Below are 21,032 nucleotides of genomic sequence, written 5' to 3'. Positions count from 1 at the left end.
CTTCTGCAGCTCTTATATACAAGTAGGCACTGAGATCTCGGGACTCTCTCCCACCCCTGGCTCCCAAATCGTCATTTCTCAGAACCCCCGTGAGCTTTCAAATCAGAATGAGGGATGGAGATCACCTCAGCACAGGACAGCAGCTGCTTTTGCTGTGGCGGACAACCTGGGGAGGCACTGATGTGCATTGCTATCCCAGCAAGGCCACCGTGGTGGACAAAGGCCACCATGAATGAAAGTGGTTTGTTTTCGTTTGTTTCATTTGCTTAGGCAGGTGAGGCCAAAAGTCCAGGCTTCTGGGACTTACCTCACTAGTACACAGACGAAGTCGTTCTAAAAATGTGTGCATTCTTTGACATCTTTAAGAAATGTAATTTGCTTTTGGTATTGTTTTTCAGTTCAGAGCTGCAAGACTAAAAAAAGCCTCCATTTTTTAGAGGATGCTTCCATTTCATCATGCCTCCATTTTTTAGAGGATGAAATCCAATCTTATGTATAACAATCTTCTATATTTTTTAACACAACTTATTTAGAAATATTTCTAAGCTTATTTAGCAGACTTATTTAGAAATAACAGCATTTTACCTTTTTGTTGCAATTAGTTTTCACAACTAAGAGGAAATCATCAAAGAGAAACATATAAACACCCCAGAATCTTGTGCTTTCTGAGGAGAAAAAGGTGTAATTGGGGCTGGAAATAGTATGCAGAAGGTGGTGTTTTTTGAATCAAAGAATCCCTTAGAAAGCAAGACAGGGCAGTGTCAGGGCACAGGAGGCTTGCAGCTTGGGAAACTCCAATCATGTGGATCAGAAAATTGCATTACTGTTAAACCGATTTCCCCCTCAAGCAGAGACTTGATGTGAGCCCATGCTTCCGCCTTTAAAGACATTGTATTTGTGATGTATTTCATGTGGATCCAAGGTAACTCAGTTGGTATTTGCAATGGTTTCAGCTAAACCTAGGACACATCTATCCACTAATGGAATTTGCAATATTTTCGCCTCTCGACCCATCCGGGTGGTCATTGGCCAAGGTATACTTGACTAGAAAAAAAGGCATTTTATTATTGTTGTGAGCTGAATTGTGTCCCCCGCCCACTCCCCCAACTCATATGTTGTAGCCCTAACCTCCAATGTGGATTTACGAGGGGTAAGTAAGATGAAGTGAGGACATAAGGGTGGAGCCCTGGTCCATTAGGATTAGTGCCGTCGCAAGAGGATGTACAAGCCAGCCGATTCTCTCTGCCATGTGTGGGCACTGAGAGTGAGGCCATCTGTAAGCTGAGAAGAGAGCCCTCATCAGTCACTGAATTGGCCGGGAACTTGATCAAGCACTCCCAGCCTCCAGAACTGGGAGAAATAAATTGCTGTCCTTACAGTGGCCCCGTCTGTGGTATTTTGTTATGACAGCGCTAGCTGATTAAGACAGTCAGTAAAGCGACCTGCCCCTCGAGTTTTGCAGTGTGTCCATCCATGTTTAAACGTTCTTCATGTAGCTTTATATTTATAAACTTTTCTGGTATCACTTTTCATAGTTACTTAAAGCAAATGGCCTTTTATATTTTTCCCTAAGAGAGGGATAGTAGTAGAAGAGAAATCAAATAGAATGGGGAGGGGCGCCTGGGTAGCTCAGTCGGTTAAGCGTCTGACTCTTGGTTTCCGCTCAGGTCATGGTCTCACGGTTCATGAGTTCGAGCCTCGCGTTGGGCCCTGCGCTGACAACTTGCAGTCTGCTTGGGATTCTGTCTCTCTCCCTCTGCCCCACCCCCACTCTGTCTCTCTCAAACTAAACAAATAAACTTAAAAAAATAATAAAATGAGGAATTGCCCCTCCCTATTCTACGCTATCCCTTAGAAATTAGAAAAATAAATGGTTAAATATAAATGATTTCAGAGGAAAAAGCAGTCCATTCAGAGGCAGATGTAACATATGTTTAAAATAAATATAAAAAAATAAGTAAATTAATTAAAAAGTTAATTAATATTAGTCTAGGAGTTCTTTCTCAGGTGCTGTAACCCCAGGAAACTATGTGGCTTAAGGTTAAGTTGGTAGATAAAATATTTAGGATTCAATTCTATTTTCTCCTCTCCTTTAAGTTTAGAGGAAAGATTCTATATTTGCATATCAGATATTTTATTCAATCTGGAATTGTCCTTGAATATATTTTTTAAATGTTTATTTATTTTGAGACAGACAGAGAGCATGAGTGAGGGCAGTGCAGAGAGAGAGAGAGGGAGAGAGAGAATCCCAAGCAGGCTCCCCACTCAGCACAGAGCCCAACGTGGGGCTCAGTCTAACTAATGATGAGATCATGACCTAAGCTGAAATCAAGAGTCAGATGCTTAACCAACTGAGCCACGCAGGTGCCCCTATCCTTGAATTTTTTTAAAAAAAATTTGGGGCGCCTGGGTGGCTCAGTTGGTTAAGCGTTTGACTTCGGCTCAGGTCATGATCTCGCAGTTTGCGGGTTCAAGCCCTGCATTGGGCTCTGTGCTGACAGCTCAGAGCCTGCTTCAGATTCTGTGTCTCCCTCTCTCTCTGCTGTTCCCCCGTCATGCTCTGTCTCTCTCTCAAAAATAAATAAACATTAAAAAGAAATTAAAAAAAATTTTTTTAACATTTATTCATTTTTGGGAGACAGGGAGCATGAATGGGGGAGGGGCAGAGAGAGAGGCTGATACAGAATCTGAAGCAGGCTCTAGGCTTCGAGCTGTCAGCACAGAGCCAGGTGTGGGGCCCGAACCCATGAACCATGAGATCATGACCCAAGCTGAAGTTGCACGCTTAACAAACTGAGCCACCCAGGCACCCCTGTCCTTGAATATTTTTTTACAAATTGTATTTCATCGCTACGAAACTTACTTTTTGCAAATCAGGTTGTGGCAAAGACTGCTTGCTGGTTGTCCCTCAAAAACTTTTCACCCTCCTTTGTAGTAGCAGCATTTCTGAGTTTTAGTGGGTACATGTCCATTTCCAATAAATACTACATCTCCAAGCTCCCCTGTGGTTAAATATGACCAAGCGACTAAATCTGACCAATGAATATGAACAAAAGTGTGCAGCTTCTGGGCCATGTCCTTAAACAGCAAGGCTCTGATCTCCTGTCCCCCTATCCACTTCCCCCCGGCAAGAATGGAGACATGCCGGTGACTTGTCTTGGACCACACAGAAAAAGCGATTTCCCAGGGATGGCAGAGCCAGCATCCCATCCAGGTTTCCCCGACAAACACCTCGCTCCCACATGACGTGTGAATGCACATCTTCACGTGGCTCTTCACCGAGAGATGGTCATGGGCATGTCCTCCAGGTTCCACCTGACTTCTCATGATGCCCAAACCCGAGCCTCAAAACTGACTCTCTGACCCACTCTCTCCGCCAGTCTCAGTGTTGCTCAACCAGCCTTTCAGCACATAGGTTAGGACACCCGGGGACGGCTTCGACTCGTTCCCTCTTCACCCACTTTGTCCATCAAAAGGTCCTCCTGCTTTTGCCTTTGAAACATCTCTCCCATTTATCTTTTTCTATTTGTGTCCATTTCTAACATTTTAGGATAGGTCAGTGCCCCTTACAGTGTTGGGAATTTGGTAGATAGAAGGCAGGGGTCCATAAAAATCTCTGATAATTCCAGGTGGAGGCCGATTTTGGAGGGAGAGTCATGTTTGAGCACAGAGCTGTGTTTTGCTTCATTACTTTGATTTGGTTTTGTCACAATGCAAAATTATTTTTAAAGTGGTGATAACATCAAAGAAAATTAAAATTGTCATCTTTTCGAAAGGAAGTGGGAGGGGCGTGGCCTGCAGGTCAAGAACAGTTGAGAAGCCCAGGCCCGGCTCTTTTCACCCCACCCTGCTTCACTGAGGAATTTGCAGCGGGTCTCTGTGCTCTGGTACCCTCCTGCAGCTCCGTGCGGTTTTGTGCTTTGCTTCTGATAACTCTTCAACAGCCCTTTAAACCTATCATGCTCCTATCCAAGAGCTCAACGACTTCTTGTTGCCAGCAGTTTTCTGGCTGGATCCCCCTGCTTGGTTTCCAAGGTAGTTGCTGTGATTCTGGAAGCCTGCTATGCTGAGGTGGCCTGGTGCAGGTCTGATCTCTGCCATTTAATCAGCCAGGTGGCCTTGAGGACGATTCTAGAACCTCCCTAAGCCTCAGATTCCTTCCCTATAACATGGGATTAAGTGTAACTTCTCTGCATAACTCACTGAAAGGAGAAAATGCATGAAACGGCCCCTTGAGGTCAATTGCTGGGCATGTCTATCTTTCCTAAACGGCAGTTGCCAGGTGGGCATTGTGTCCTGAACTGCCATCTGGCGCTCTCCCTAAATTAGAGGAGATTCTCAACGGGGTGTATTCAATAAGGAATTAGCACCCAGCTCCGCCCCCTGGACCACATGACCATAAATAGGCAACCCCACTTCCGGCAGGGCTTCACACACAGCAGGTGACTAATCAAGAGTCTATGCGGACATGAATAAATGAGTGAATGCAAATCTTATTTCAGTCTGGCAGCCCTTTCTGATCATGATAGTATTTACTGAGCACCGGCTGGGTGCCAGCCATTCTTTCGAGTGCCTATCCATCAGCTCATTGAATCCTCACAACAAAGAGAGGAAACTGAAGTGTGGCAGGATTGCTGTAGGGGCCTGAGGTCACGCAGGCACAACAGGCTGAGCCAGGAAGCGAGCCTGGCAGTCAGCCCCCGGGGGCTCGCCCTCTGGACCTCAAACCATGTTGCTAGAGTCTCCACCTGCCGGGTGGCTTCTGCCTCCAAGCCTTTCTTCCTGCCATGCTTCTCATCTGGGATGTAATCCCTCCTGTCCTTCCAGGGACCTCTATCCTTTCTATACCCCCAAACCCACCTCCAGCCCCATGGACCACCCCAGTACGCCAGCTTCACAGACTCTTAGCTTTTCTGAACTTACGCTGCAGGTCTGCTCATTATGGCAGAGCTTCTCAGCCAGAGGGAAAGGATTATACAGAACAATTACTTTATATTCTCCAATGGTATCTACCTAGCACAGCGTGTATTACATAATAGGGTCCCAATTGACAGGGTGGCCGCCCCAGTCCCTGGGGGAGTAAAATGATGATGATAACAGGTGATGTCGAGTGTTTACCGTATTTCAGACCATGAGCTAAGCTCTTCATGTATATTACTTCATTTTAACAACGGCCTTATGGTCATCCCATTTCATAGGGAGAAAATGGAGGGCCTGGAGCTAGTTATGCTGTGAAGTCTTTGATCAAGCCAGAGTCTGCATGAGTCCCTAGGATGCTCTGATCCACATTTTCCATTGCCTCAGCCATACAGAGCAAATGCGATTCCTCCCACACTTCAATTAGTAATGATTGGACAAGTTACAAGATAGCATAGATGTTGAATCAAAAAAATTTTTGTTTTAATGTTTATTTATTTTTGAGAGAGAGACAGAGCACAAGTGGGAGAGGGGCAGAGAGAGAAAGAGATACAGAATCTGAAGCAGTCTCCAGGCTCCAAGCTGTCAGCACAGAGCCCGACGTGGGGCTCCAACCCACAAACCATGAGATCATGACCCAAGTTGAATGCTTAACTGACTGAGCCACCCAGGTGCCCCCAAAGATGTTGAATTTTTTTAAAATTTTTTTTCAACGTTTATTTATTTTTGGGACAGAGAGAGACAGAGCATGAACAGGGGAGGGGCAGAGAGAGAGGGAGACACAGAATCAGAAACAGGCTCCAGGCTCTGAGCCATCAGCCCAGAGCCCGACGCGGGGCTCGAACTCACGGACCGCGAGATCGTGACCTGGCTGAAGTCGGACGCTTAACCAACTGCGCCACCCAGGCGCCCCACAAGGATGTTGAATTTTTAAAGGAAGCAGCTATTTGCCTGCAAGAGTTAATTTTCCTTTATAGAAAAGTTGTCTGGTGGCTGGTGACAAGATGTTTTCTGCCATGTGTTCTTTAAAAATATGTTTCAGGCAAAACAAGGAGAGAAAAATCACAGAGATATTGTTAGTGATTAAAAGAGAACATATTCCAGGAACCGGGGCAGCACATTTTACCTAGAAGGTTTGCAACATTAGGAAATGCTGGAAGGTGGGCCTGAGAATGGGAAAGAATGGAAAACTGCTCAGAAGGGCCACCCCAAGAATGTCTGATGATGTCAGCCTCCCACATACAATGCCATGTGGATGAAGGCTTTACTTCTGGTTCATAAAATTAGATTTATTATTCAAGTGGACAGCTGGGGACTTTGTAAGACTAGTTTAACAATTTCCATCTACGTACCAAACTTCTGGGGAGGGACATAAGTCCTAATTGAACATTTGTGTACCTCTGGAATGAAGCTTTTTGTTTCTATCCCATAGTAGAGGCCACACAATAATCTTCCGTAGATGTCTACATTTTTGGCAATTGTCAAGCCACTTCACTTTTCCTTCAAGGATCCCTGAAAAACAAGACACAATCAATATATTTTTAAATGCATGTGACATTGCAGCATAAAAGTTAACCAAGATCCACAGAAATCATTTAGAAACACTGACTATCCCTGGAGCCAAACCGTATCTTAGGTTCATTTAACATATTGCTTGTTGTTTAAATGTCTTAGAAAAATGCACTAATTTGAAATCAGCCTCTTGAAGAGAAAAATGAAGCTTAATGAATTTAATTCAGTAAGTTGGAAATGTATTGTGCATTTTTATTTCAACAATATTAATAAAGCCTTTGTAGGTTTCTCTTCATCCCTACACCATATAGTCTTTAATTAGAGGTGGGAAAATCAGACAAACAAGGACAAACGTATCTTTTGTACTAATCGTAAAACCTACATTCACTTCATAAGGATGATTATTGCTTTTTGACAAGAACTCATTTTCTCTTCTGAAGGTTTATATTAATTTTCCCACATTAAAATAACATATTACTAATGAGCTTTTGAAATAATTTTTGGAAGTGTGGAGGGCAAGTCATAGACCCACAGAATCACATGGTGGGTGGGATTCTTGAGAATTCATCTTTAAGCTCATAGACTTATAGGAAGCCACAGGAGTCTCTTCCCTCAATGATAAGGATCTATTTTTTTTTATTGAGAAATCTCCAGAAGAGATGCTGTTCCCCATCTCACAAACCTATCAAAATGAGTAATAATCTGCAAAGTTTTAAAAAGTCTTGCTTTGAGTTTTTGTCTTGTTCACTTCATAAGCTCAATTCAAGTTCCTAGGGTCATTTTAGAATTTGAACAAAAAATTTAGAAAGAGGGAAGAAACTCCCAACTGAATGGCCATTTTACTTTGAAACTTGCAAAAAAGTATTATTTCTGTACAGCTGATAATCGTCAATTTGAGTTGCTCCCTTTGGATGCTTCCCAGAAAATCTTGGTTTATGAGCATATATCAAAGATTTCTTTATTTGAATTTAGTCATAGAAAGCTCCACAAATAAACTTAAGGCATCAGAGGACTTGCTTAGTTCCTATTCCCAAATTTCAGTTCTCGAGATTGCAGCTGGCATAATTTTAGATGAGCTCTGGATTTCAGTGACCTAAAAAAAAAAAAAAAGATGAATGATAATTTAGCCTCTGGAAAGGCTCCCCATGGTGTTTACCCCCATTTGCTTTGTGTGTGGGTTCAGCATGGATGTGAAACACAAAGTGCTTTCAATCATCTGGGAAGTAGGTCTTTCCTGCCTGAACTCACTTCTGAACGCCTTGGAGACAGAGCCACGTCCTGCACAAACTTGGTGTGGGAGTTCTCATCGGGTCTGCCAGGATGTGACTGGAGTCCATTGTTTTGCGTGTTTGATTTACAATGCACTCCCACTCGAATCCATGTTTCCGAGAGCCATGACCTCAAGTCAATGGAATTGCCTTCTAGTGTGGAAGTCCAAATGGTTCCCAGCAGCCACGGGGCCCTCCATCGCTTTGAGTAAACTTAGACTGGAGCTCTGGGTCACCTATCTCAGGGGCTTACTGATTGACCTTTCCATCTTTTCCTTGATACTGTAGATCATGATTTTCTCCATAGAGTCTCTACTCCATTTCCAGACATTCTTCAGCAACAAGGTGCCGAGTCACCCCACCTGTCCAGTGGGGCCACCAGCAGCTCAGGCAGGTGGAGCCGTCCTCACTGTTCATTTTGCTCACACCGCTGCAGAAGCCAAAAGCAGACTTTCAGAATATCACTTCTCCTATTAAGGCACTGAGAAGCCTGGACACGGGAAACTCTTAGAGACTTTATTCAGTAATTCTATGACATACCTGTGAGCTTGCTAGGAAAGTTTATAAGCCGCGGACTAGACTTTGGTTTTGAAAATTCCATATTAAACTGTTTTTAGCAAGTATCTACCCACCAGTGCCAAAATCAGGGTTGGAAATGGGGTCGTTAAATATGGTTAAGAAGTACTATTGAGGGGCGCCTGGGTGGCTCAGTCGGTTAAGTGTCTGACTTCAGCTCAGGTCATGATCTCAGGGTTCGTGGGTTTGAGCCCTACGTCGGGCTCTATGCTGACAGCTTGGAGCCTGGACCTTGATTCTGATTCTCTGTCTCCCTCTCTCTGCCCCTTCCCTGCTTGCTCTCTCTCTCTCTCTCTCATAAATAAACATTAACAAAATTAAAAAAAAGAAGTATTATTGAATATTACTGACTTGTTACTTTCCAGTTAAAGAAACGAAAGACTCCTTGTTCAGCTGTCTTGTCTCCCCAGTAATGGTGATGAAGGCAGCTGTCCTCAGCCCTCCATGTGACACCACCCAATCCTCCTAAATAGTTTGGAAATTCATCATGATTTTGATGTGCTGGAAAAGTGTGAAATTTGTTAAATCTCCCAGAGAATGCATGGTCTACCCGTGGCAGTGAAAAGATATATTAATATACATGTTCCAGCTTTGTCTGCCTTTCTCACTTAAGAGTTTAGTTTCACCCATTGGTTTCTCCCTTCTCCCTGGCCCTTGGTGGAGATTTCTGGTTTCACCAGCTCTGCTCGCATCCTCACTGTGATGCACAGTTAGGAGAACTGAGGATGCACATGGGGGTAAAAGGGAAAGGAAGGAATTTTGTTCATTGGGGCAGTTCTTCAAGTCTCCTTTGTCGCTGAGATTCAGGGCAATGAAGAGAAAATGAAAACAGAAGTCAAGAGACTAAGTTGATCTACATGATATAGAGCAGAGACAGGAACGAGGAGGGATAAAGACAGACAATTTTCAATAGGGAGAGGTTGGGCCAAAAGGCAGTTGCAAGGTGTGCAAGCACCGGGAAGATTTGAGTAAGTACTGCTATGGGTTATACACTGAATTTCCATCAAAGGCATTTGAGAGACACAAGTGAAGGTGCTAACGGCTCTTCCATTTCTTTCATCCGCTGGACTGTTTTTTGGAATGCGACATGGTCTTGAACGGAGGGGCCCTGGCTTTTGATGACACATGACGAGTGGAACCCAGTGTTTGGCTGCTATGCACACAGGTGCATCAAAAAGTACTATTAGTACTGTTAGTGTGTTCTCTCCCTCTTCTCTTCTCCCACCTGAGTTGAGCTGTAAAAGGGTCCTACCCTTAACTAAATGTTTTTCTTGGGGCACGTGGGTGGCTCATACAGTTGAGCATCTGACTCGATTTCAGCTCAGGTCATGATCTTATGGTTCGTGAGATCGAGCCCCACATTAGGCTCTGAGCTGACGGTGCAGAATCTGCTTGGGATCCTTGATATTTTTTCTCTCTCTTCGCCCCCCATGCTTGTGCTCTCTCTTCCCAAATAAATAAATAAACATTAAAAAATTTTTAAAACATTTTTTTGTGCTGCAGGCTATTGCCCCTTTTCTACTTTTATGCTCAGTCCAGGCCCAGGTTAAATCCTTTGTCTTGTGACCAAGGCACTCCAGGACCAGCCTCAAGTGGGCTAAGGCACACTATAGAGATTCTCTTTGCTTCCCCAAAGACAGCTGCATCCATCTTTATGCCCACATGTCAGCCCTTGCATTTTGGAGATCTGGGTACAGCTGACTCAATGGCCCAGGGAAGTCCAAAGCCCTTATGTAGATATTTAGAAACTCACTGAGAGACACGGAGATTCCAATGGCTTTCTCTGGCCCCTGGACTCCTGTTTGCACACATACTTCTTTTTTGAACAGCATGGGACAAATGCCAAGCCAGGTCCATTGGTTGGTTTCCTATGTTGGTTTCCACTGTTAACCCCCTCCTGCCAAACACTTTATGAATTATGTATTTATTTTACTGAAGATTTTGGGTTGTGGGGAGGGGTCAAATACACAGCCCACAGCCCTCCGCCATTTTTCTGGTGCCATTCTCTTCTCTGAAAAGAGAGCTCTTTGTCTCCCTTACCCCTGAACTTTGCCCCCCTTCTCTCTCAGCCTCTTGCTTAGCAATTTATGCTTGTCTTTCACAGTTTGACCTTGTCCACCACGGACAGGCTTCTCATCTGGCCACGCTAGCAGCTTTATCAAAGTATTTCTTCTGAAAACATTCAGGGCTCATTCCTCACAGGAATTCTGCCAGACACAGTCTCTTCCACTTCCCCATATACCAATGGCAGGTCATGAAAGTGAGTACTTGGGTGCATGATGAATGGAACTCTAGGAGCAATGCTTCAAGGTCTTCTGAGGATCCCCTTCCCTTCTCTGCACCCCAGATTCCTGTTTCGGAAAACTGCGGAAGTCTCTAGACCACCTCCAAGTTCTCATCTGGTCAAAATGGCTGTGATTCTCATCAAGGTTGGGAAGGATGAGGAAGGACGCTGGAACTGCAGGTGTGGAGAGGCTGGGGGTGGAAACTGTGAGAAGAGGTGTGGGGGGAGAGGGCCTTCATCTGTGGGCTTAGTGGCTGATTTCCATGCTGACTCACTGGCAGCTGCATTCCAACCAGGGTGGCTGGGAGCTCCAGTAATGGATTTCCTCAAAACACACAGGCCCAGGCCATTGCCCCATATTTCCACGCCTCAGGGGACAGCTCTGGTGACCAGCACCCACTTTTAGTGCAGGTAAACGTAGCAACATACAATCTCCCCCACATAACAATATCAGGCAAGAAGTCTCAGTGGTAAATAATTTAGACAAAGATCCAGGCAGGTAATTGGAAGCTTTTAGAGTTTTGAAAGTCCTCAGAAGAGAGAATAAAGCTATTTGATGATTCTAAAAGTAGCCATGAGTTTTTCTTTTATCTCCCCTTTTGGCTTTATTTTTCAGGTGCATTAGGGAAGAAAAGAACATCTCTATCAAGAAAGAGTGGACATAAAAGGCCTTTCAATGGATGGGTCTAGATCAATAGGATCTGCTTTTGTTTTGTACTAAGTATCCAATGTGTTTAGGGGATCAGTGAAAGGAATTCAGGGCCCCAAATCAAACATTCTTCTCATAAATCTGTCTTGGTGGGACACAGCATGGTGCTGGGCAGCCAGCGTTTGTGGGATCTTGGGAAATATGCTTAAGCTCCCTAAACCTCATCTGTGAAATGGATAATGAGAATGATGATTTCATCAGGTTGGTGAGGGGTTTTGATGAGCTAATCTACGCAAAGTGCCCAGAACAGTGTCTGGTATTTCTCAAACACTCGGTCTATGGTAGGTAGAGAGAGGTCTTAGCCACTGTTTAGTCGAACCGCACAAAGAGACCTAGTATAAAGTTTTGTCTCTTTCTCTGTCTCGTCCTGACTGTTTAGGAAAGAGCAGGGAGCATTCTACTCCCATCAGTGTTTGCCAACACAACGTACAGACACTCATAGAGCCCAGGCCCATGTGGTACGGGGGTAAATTCATCCCAGTGCATTCAGAGCCCAATTCCAGGCAACCCATAGCATGACACAGATTTCAGTTCTCCAACCACGCTGTTTGTTGTTTGTTTGTTTGTTTGTTTGAGAGAGAGGGTGCAAGTGAGTGAGGGGCAGAGAAAAAGAGAGAGAGAGAGAGAGAGAGAGAGAGAGAGAGAGAAGCAGGGCTCGTGTTTTACCTGAAGTGGGGCTCGGCCTTACCTGATGTGGGGCTCGAGCTCACAACCCACGATTCAGATCATGACCTGAACTGAAGTCAGACCCTTAACTGATAAGCCACCCAGGTGCCCCAACCACACTTACATCAGAGCATAGTAGAAGAACGAATGTCAGCTTCAGACAGGACTGAACTGGAATCCTGCCGGCCTCTTCCTTGAACGACTGTATCTTCCAGCAAGTTGCCTAATTTATCTAAGCTCCTGAAAAATGAGGATAATATCATATCTCACAGGGGCACTGTATAGACAAAGAGATCATAGATGTCTAGTATGCAGCACAGTGCCTGGCCATAACAAGAGCTCAAGAATGGGTCACCTTTATTATTTTTACTTACTATTACATTATTATTATTATTTTTTATAATTATTACATGTTATAAGCATTATAATTCTTATATGTATTCTTATACGTATTGTATATCTTATATGTATTGTAATATTATGATTAACTACCTGTGGTGATGCTTTTGCTGCGTACCATGGGGCTGAGGAAGGCAGATGCACCTTCCATTCTTCCAGAGCCTCTACCTGACTCCTCAGTTTTGTTTCATGAGGCTAACAGCTCCCCAGCAATGGGAAATTTATCTGAGGTGTTGGAAATAGTTCTGGTGGAAAGACCATTGGATTTTTTTTTTTTTTTTTTTTTTTTTGCCTGAAGACTTTTATCCAGGTTCTTTTTTGCCACCTACTGGCCATGTGACCTTATAAAGTCACATAATCTTTCTTAGCTTCAGGGACATATGGGGAACATGTAATCAACTTTATAGTTTTGTGCTAAGGATTAAAAGAAATGCTTGAAAAAGTGCCTGGTAAAGTATTATGCATTGTAAGGGTATTGTATGTTACCATTACAACATTTCACCCCCTATTTCTTTTCCCTAACTATCTTTGGCTGCTATATATATTTCACGTGTAAATGTAAACCGTTGATATGAGATTTTTCCACAGTCGTTTGGAAGCAGTGGCTGAGCTTTGTTAAATTAATCTCTGTCCTAGCTTGGAAGGGAGAGAAATGGACCTGGATTCTTCCCCGTTTGGGTCCCTGGCTAAGAGTCTAATCCATCAGCTTCCAGGGAAAACTTTTGCAGTAGGGTTATTCATATATTTGGAAATCTAATGAGCTTCAGTTTGAGTAGCAAATTAAATACTGAAAGGTTGAAGCTACAAAAATGGAGCCAAGTCTCTTCCCAAAGATCATTTTTCTTTTCTTGGGTCATTCCACATCCAGGCTTTCTGGCACATCTGGGCCATGGCAAAGGTGCACTGATCCACAGTGAAGTCTTTGGGGAAAATGGCAGCCTTTCCTCCTTTGCCTTGCCTCTGAGCTGATGCTCTGGCGGGGCTACTTGCAGCTGCAGGGAAGAGCTGGTTTTCTGGAAAAGCTTGGACCATTTTCTCTGGATCACACAGAAGGGCTCTGGCATGATACTGAAAAGGTACAGGTCAGACTAAAGAAATATCAAAGGGAAGGGGGTTGGTCAAAGGAGCTAGAGAAGTCAAGGAAAATTCCTTCAAGATTTGCTTATTAACAAATGCTTAAGTTCCCCAGCAGAAATTCCTTGTTCTGGCACTTTGGAAGCCACTGCTGCCATGTTGTACAAGGTCAGGGCCAACATTTCCGTTGTGCTCCGTGAGGTGTCCGAGGGGCCGCCATTCACATAGACTACAACGTAAAGGGTCCTTCAGGCTTTTGCGCACTAGGATTTTCCTGTAACCAAATCGCACAAAAGCCAAACTTCTGGTCACAAACAAAGCCTCGTTTTTTGTTCTATTTTCTCCTTACACTGTACCAATTTCTTCCACAAACAAACCAATGAACAAAGAAAACATTTTTAAGCCCTACCCAAATTTCAGGAAAGAAAGATGATGTAATGTTTCCAGATGTGCACCATTTAAAATTCCAAAGTGTGCAGTGGACCATGTATTTATGGGGAAAGCAGATTTGTAGTTAAAATGTATTGTTGAACATTCATCTTCTTTCCCATTTAATTGGGGTGTAATAATTCCCAGTACCTGTTATGTCCAAAGAATCTTAGGAAAAATATAAAAGAAAATGGTACTTTCCTTTTAAATAAATTCCAAAGTCATCTCTTTTCCTCAGGCTCTCAAGATAAAAGACAGTGGCTAAGTAATTCAGGCAGTAGGTCTGGTGGCTCTGACAGAGGCTGCCTCAGAAACACCGCAGGAAGAGAAGCAGAAGGAGACTCATAGTCAAGGAAAGCATGGACTTTCTCTTCACCTGTACCATTGATCACAACAGGGAAAACTGGAAAGTCACCATTATCAAGCAGGAACTGTGACTGCATGGATAGAAACAGGTCGTCTTCATTATAAACATTTTAAAACCCGAAATGGTATTCCCATAATAAACAGTTCACTCCTCAATAAACCAACTCCCCCCATCTCCCACATGCTTAAAGAAAATTCTACTTAAGACATCTTTTTTTTAATGTTTATTTTTGAGAGAGAGAGAGAGAGAATGAGTAGGGGAGGAGCAGAGAGAGAAGGGACAGAAGATCTGAAGTGGGCTCTGTGCTGACAGCAGTGAGCCTGAGGTGGGGCTTGAACTAATGAGCCATGAGATCATGACCTGAACTGAAGTCCGAAGCTAAACCGACTAAGCCGCCAAGGTACCCCTCCTTTGGATATCTTAATTTAATTCACCCTTTACCTCTGGTTGGCTTTGTTGAGGCCTACATATCCCGCATGGTTGCTGATACAAATATCACCTTTGATTTCAGTGCTCATGTTGGTTGATTAGTTAAGCTGGTGTTAGTAGTAAGTGATTAAAGTAGCAACATTTTACACTTCATCCAATAGTCCTCAAAAATATCCATAAAGTTAATTTTCCTGCTGGCTTCTAAAAATATAGCATTAAATTTGGGGGGGGGGCATCTATTAAATGTACTGGGCTTAGCACTTCTCTTCCCTTGTCTTCATTGTTCTTGTTTAATGTCTGAAACCTGCTCTAAAGACTTCACATTTGGGGGGTGTCTGGGTGGCTCTGTTGGCTAAGCGTCAGACTCAGGTCGTGATCTCACTGTCCGTTAGTTTGAGCCCTGCATTAGGCTCTCTGCTCTCCGCACAGAGCTTGCCTCAGACCCTCTGTCCCCGTATCTCTCTGCCCCTCCCCTGCTTGTGCTCTCTCTCAAAAATAAACATTAAAAAAAAAGACTTCACATTTGTAAGCCATCTCAAATTTATTTTAGCATAAGGCAGATGGCCAATTCATATGTATATGTTCATATATCTAAGGGTCAAACAGAACACATCATACAAAGTGCCACCAGCCTAGCAAAGTGTGTCTTTGGGATGACAGTCACTCTTTTCTTGTTGCCAATGCTTCAGACACTCTTCTTCAGGATTCCATAGTGCCTACCATGTTGCTAAACCTACGTGCTCCTTGATAGACCTATTTATTAAAATAATGAGTAATGTGTCCCATTAAGAGTTTTCCAACAGTGTGACAATGTGATGGAGCGAGAGAAGGAAGACAGATGTGCTTCTGATAATGTTTCCACTCTAGGGAGTAGAGAAAGCGGACCCAGTGTAAAAAGCCACTAAAGGAAGTGACAGCAGTAAAGACAGAGATAACAAAAACCCAGAAAATATTTTTGTTATAGGACCTCAGCAGACAAAATGCTATGGGGAGAAAGGTCACAGTTTGGCTTCAACAAGAAGTAATTTGAGAGACAATGATGGGAGTTTATTTTTGAGTAGGGGGCTTTGATGCCTGGGCAGGAAATAGAGAGCAGGTCTTCTCAGGAGGCTGAGATGCTTGAGAACTGCCATTGCCCAGAGGCTATCATTAAGACCACGCAGACTCAGGCTTAGATATCCAGGTCCACAACCTATTAGCTCTGTGACCTTGGCCAAATTATCTAACCTCTGCAACCCTCATTTTCCTTCCTGGTGACGTACTAAATGGCTCCCGTGTGAATAACAAATGTCCCAGTCTTGCCCTGGTGAGCTTCTTGTGAGGCACTGTGGTATTACCCTTTGTCTGCTTCCCCTTCCTGGGGAGGATTGCACGTACCCACTCCACTGAGGGTGAGCTTGGCCACGTGCCTGTCTTTGACCTTTGAAGTATCAACAGACATGCCGTGCGTTGCTTCAGGCAGAAACTTGAAGAGTCAGTGAGTGCTTTGCCCTAATCTCTTATGTCTTTGCCATGAAGACTGGTAACATTCCAGGTGGTGGCTGCTCCCTCAGCATGGGTCCCAGAGTGAGGTCAGTGACAAAAAAACGGAAACAGAGCATAAGTGAGATATGAGCCAAGCCACTGAGATTTGGGCACTGTTATTGTGGTACAAAAATGAATTTAACCTGACCGATAGAGGACTTTTTAAATTTAGGAAAAGCTTTTATAATCCATCTTTGCACACTTGTAACATTATGTGAAGCATTCACGTGTGGGTTATATTATAGACTTTGGCAAACAGTCTATTGATGCACCATGCTTTAGTAGTCTGTAAAGTGCTCTCATGCTGTGGTCTGAATATTGGTGTCTCCTCAAACTCATATGTTAAATACTAACCGCTAATGTGACAGTATTAGGAAGTGGGCCCTTAGGAGAATAGGTCATGAGGGTAGACACCTTGTGAATGGGATTAGTGCCTTTATAAAAGATGCTCCAGAGAGATCTCTACCTCCTTCTGCCCTGTGAGGATACAATGGGACCAGAAGGGACCCTCACCTGACCATGCTGGCACCCTCATCTCAGTCTTCCACCTTCCAGAACTATGAGAAATAAATTTCTGTTGTTTCAAAGCTGCCCACTCTTGTGATATTTTGTTATAGCAGCTGGAGCAGATGAATACAACTTATGTGTTTTGATGAGAAGTTGCTATTTCTCCAGACTGTTTACTAAAAACTACATGTAAATACGTTCCGACTCTGAAGGATTGAGATTTTATCTAATTCCCAATGCTACATTCCTCTTGTTTTTCAAAGCATTTCTTGTTCAAATCTGTTTTCAAAATTTACTAAAGATCTCCTTACTATCACCTAATTTCATGCTTGTTTCACCTTAGTAAGTACTCCCTCCATATCTCACCTCGAGCATCACTGCCTTCCAAAGAATCTCCTATCTGTAACTACTTCACCATCTTCCCCAACCTAGAAGCTTTCTTTCATAATATCTATGTTCCTTTCCTGCCCCCCAGCATTTATCTCAATTTGATTGTATCATTAGCATCATTATTGGATTAATTTCTCCCCCACTAGACTGAAAACTCCCCGGGACCAGGGAGTGTATCTAATTTTGCACATTATCATGTATAGGGTCTCAGCTCCACACCTAAGCACTTAGTGAGTGCTCAATAAATCTCAATCTATGTTTATTTTACTTTATTTTTAAATTTTTTCCTACATTTTTTTAAATGGATTGTAAAAATTAAATTTTGCTGAATGAGGATATGAATTAAAAAGGTCAAAGTGGAAAAGTGGGGGAGAAAGTCCAAATATCTACTCAGGAAGTAAATAGCATTTATCATACCAAAGGTACAGACTTTCCTCTTTTCTTCTCCTTCCATACAGAAGTCTTATTAAGGGTGTTGATAAATGTGAGGGTTTATTTTGTTCCTTTCCGAGAGCCAGGAACCTCGTTAGAAGAAGAACTGAACCATGTAATTAGCCTACACTAACTATTGCCATGAATATTGCTGTAAGTTGAAGCAATTTAAAAAAACAGACTTGGAAATGGTTTTTCCATGAATGCAGAATTTTCTGTTAATAAAACCCACACAGGAGAGGTGACAATGGCAAACAGAAATCTGCCAGTTATTTTTGAAAATGTCAACTGACAGAGCATCAGATGATGGTTCCTTTGTGGGAGGGTGCTGATGGAACTTTCTCAAGCACAATAACACACACGCACACATCAAGGGGATGTAAACAGCTATCCTGGGAGGTGGGTGAATTTACTGCATGAAACTGGGATGTCCCAGAAGGATTTTGCCTTTGTGAGCATGGAGATGAAATCCATCAGTAGTGAGGTCTCAGAAGGCTCAGCATAGTCCTTGATAATGCCAAAAACACTGTTTACAAAATCGAAGCTTGTCTAGGGTCAGAGAGAAAGAAGACAAGAGTACACATACTTCCAAGGGTAAGGAATAAACAATTTTTTAAAATTTTTTAACATTTATTTATTTTTGAGAGACAGAGACAGAGCATGAGCAGGGGGGGGAAGAGAGAGATAGGGAGATACAGAATCTGAAGCAAGCTCCAGGCTCTGAGCTGTCAGCACACAGCCCGACATGGGGTTCAAACTCATGAACCTCGAGATCATGACCTGAGCTGAAGTCAGAAGCTTAACTGACTGAGCCACCCAGATGCCCCCTTCTGGTTAATTTTAAAACATGGCTACTGGAACCTTCCTGCTTTGACTCACCTGACTTAACTCTTCTAGGTTTGCAAAAAGTCTCCATAAATCTACATCCAGAAGATATTCATGAGTTTGTAGATATTTTAATGTATTCATGAAGATCTTTTTAGAAAATGCAATGCACATTACTTTATATTTTTCAATTTTGAAACTTGCCCTTTGGGAGAACATTGAACATAAACCTGAGTATAACTTTACAAAACAAGGTAGCAACCAGTATTTTCAAGGTTTAAGAATTTTACTAAATACAAATGATGACATTTAAGCTCCATAGAACACATATGGGAAAGGTGCTGTTCTGTACAAAGTCGCTGTTGCTTGCATGAGCCCCCTCAACAGTCCTGCTGAACATAATCTGTTCAAATGGGCCTTCTCTGCTTCTGGGGGCCAGAAAAGTCTCAAAGGTTCTCTTCCTGCCATGGCACTAACTTGAGACCAAAACAACATTCATACTAAATTTTCATTTATTCCTTCCTCTGCAAAAGACCCAAATATCCTGTACATTCAGGAAATTAAAAATAAACAATTAATGAGTTAATATCTGATAACAGGGAAGATGTTTAGATTTGGAGAAAGGCATAAATATTAATGAGACATTAAGGGAGTCTTTATGTTATTATTACTTGATCAGATGCTTTCATACAATAGGAAAGCAACAGCAAATCAAGAAGGAACTATAGTTCTCCAGATAACTTGCCCTCATTCTATGCACTAGAGATCAATTTATTGAAACAGGACTACTTTTTAAAAATATGATGAAACATTCAAAGGGGCCAATTATTTCAAAGAGCTTAGGTGTGAAAAAACTGGACTTCAGACCACCAGTCTTCTCCAGTTTCCATTTTCATATTAATTAATGCAGTGGAGGCGCCTGGGTGGCTCAGCCGGTGGAGTGTCCGGCTTCGGCTCAGGTCATGATCTTGCGGTCCGTGAGTTCGAGCCCCGCGTCGGGCTCTGTGCTGACATCTCAGAGCCCGGAGCCTGTTTCAGATTCTGTGTCTCCCTCTCTCTCTGACCCTCCCTCATTCATGCTTTGTCTCTCTCTGTCTCAAAAATAAATAAAGGTTAAAAAAAATTAATTAATGCAGTGAATGGTTCTAGAACTTGCATCAGAATCACCTAGAGGCCTTGTTAAATCAGACATTAGTGTCAACCCCCAAGTATCTGATTCGGTAGGTCTCTGATGGGGTCTGAGAATATATATTTCTAGTAAGTTCCCAAGTGATTCTGATGTTGCCAGTGTAGGGACCCCCACTATGAGAACCACTGACTTAGAGCTTCCCAAAGTTCATGTACAGGCAAACCTCATTTTCTTGCACTTCACAGACATATCATTCTTTACAAATTGATGGTCTGTGGCAATCCTGTGTTGATCAAGTCTATTGGTGCCATTTTCCAATAGCATTTACTCACTTTCTATCTCTGTGTCACATTTTCATAAATCTCATGTTTCAAACTTTTTCATTATTATTATATTTTGTATGGTGATCTGTGATCCATGATCTTTGATGTTACTATTGTGATTGTTTTAGGGTGCCACGAACTACGTCCATATAAAAGGGTGAAGTTAAAATCGATCAATGTTGTGTGTGTTCTGACTGTTCCCCCAATCAGTCATTCCCCCATCTCTCTCCCTCTCCTCTGGCCTCCCTATTCCTTGAGACACAACAATATTGAAAGTAGGCAATTAATAGTCTTACAGTGGTCTCTAAGTGTTCAAGTGAAAGGAAGAGTCAATTGATATGACAAACTTCATTGTTGCTTTGAGAAATTGTCACAGCCTCCTCAGCCATCAGCAACCACCACCCTAGGCAGTCAGCAGCCATCAACACTGAAGCGACACCCTCTACCAGCACGGGGGTTATGACATCCTGAAAGCTCAGACAGATGGTGGTTAGCATTTTTTAGCAATAAAGTATTTTTAAATTAAGGTAAACCACTGTTTTTTAGGCATACTGCTATTGCATACTTGATAGACTACAATATAGTGTAAATATAACTTTCATACGCACTGGGAAACCCAAAGATTCATTTGACTTGCTTTATTGCCATATTCACTTTATCATGGTGGGCAGGAACCAAACCCACAATATCTCTGAGGTATGCCTTGAGTATTGTTGTCTGGAAATCTGGAAACATCCAAGTATTTAAAAACCATAATTGTAAGAGACAGAAGTCATTGCTACAGAATCTTTGAGAAAATTTAGAAGAAATAGTATTTCTGCTATAAGATTCTTAACCTTATACAAAATTTTGCCACTTAAAAAAATAGTGAGTCCTCTGGTAGATTTATTTTACCACTTGACTTACAACAAATAACTTTGGGAAACTTGTATTGATTGTGTAAAGGAAGATATGTATCCTCTAAATACACTGGGACATTTGAAAATAAATAAACTCAAATTGACCTTAAAAAAAAACCCAGAAAATGCTAGTTTGAAAAGCTTGTGTAGCTTACAGTGGGATTAAATAATTCTTATGCTGTTTATTAGGGCAAGGGCGGTAGCATAGCTCAGGGGGTTAGTGCTCCATAGTGAACATCTATTGGTTACCACCCAAAACTCCCTTCCCTAACATCTTCTGGTTTTCACCTCAGGATCTACTCGTCCCTATGCCTCAGATGTGCCATGTATCACAATGACCTTACTCTTAGAGATGGGTCTTCATTGTTTTAAG

At 42.6% G+C, this 21,032-nt stretch overlaps 1 protein-coding gene across 1 annotated transcript in view; it reads right to left on the bottom strand.

Moving 5' to 3' along the window:
• The window catches only part of PLEKHG7 (pleckstrin homology and RhoGEF domain containing G7), a 128,070-nt gene that overhangs the window by 12,630 nt on the left and 94,408 nt on the right, over window positions 1-21,032 (bottom strand). Inside the window, 9 exon segments of the mRNA XM_032593795.1 lie at window positions 587-665; window positions 5,869-5,977; window positions 6,329-6,429; window positions 7,951-8,044; window positions 8,047-8,126; window positions 14,030-14,140; window positions 17,574-17,589; window positions 17,931-18,032; window positions 18,363-18,484. Of these exon segments, the coding sequence (XP_032449686.1) occupies window positions 587-665; window positions 5,869-5,977; window positions 6,329-6,429; window positions 7,951-8,044; window positions 8,047-8,126; window positions 14,030-14,140; window positions 17,574-17,589; window positions 17,931-18,032; window positions 18,363-18,484 (814 nt within the window).

The sequence above is a fragment of the Lynx canadensis genome, chromosome B4 (genome assembly GCF_007474595.2).
Source record: "Lynx canadensis isolate LIC74 chromosome B4, mLynCan4.pri.v2, whole genome shotgun sequence".
NCBI classification, from domain to species: domain Eukaryota; kingdom Metazoa; phylum Chordata; class Mammalia; order Carnivora; family Felidae; genus Lynx; species Lynx canadensis.
The sequence above is the reverse complement of the archived record's forward strand: the minus strand, read 5'-3'. Positions and strand labels throughout refer to the sequence as shown.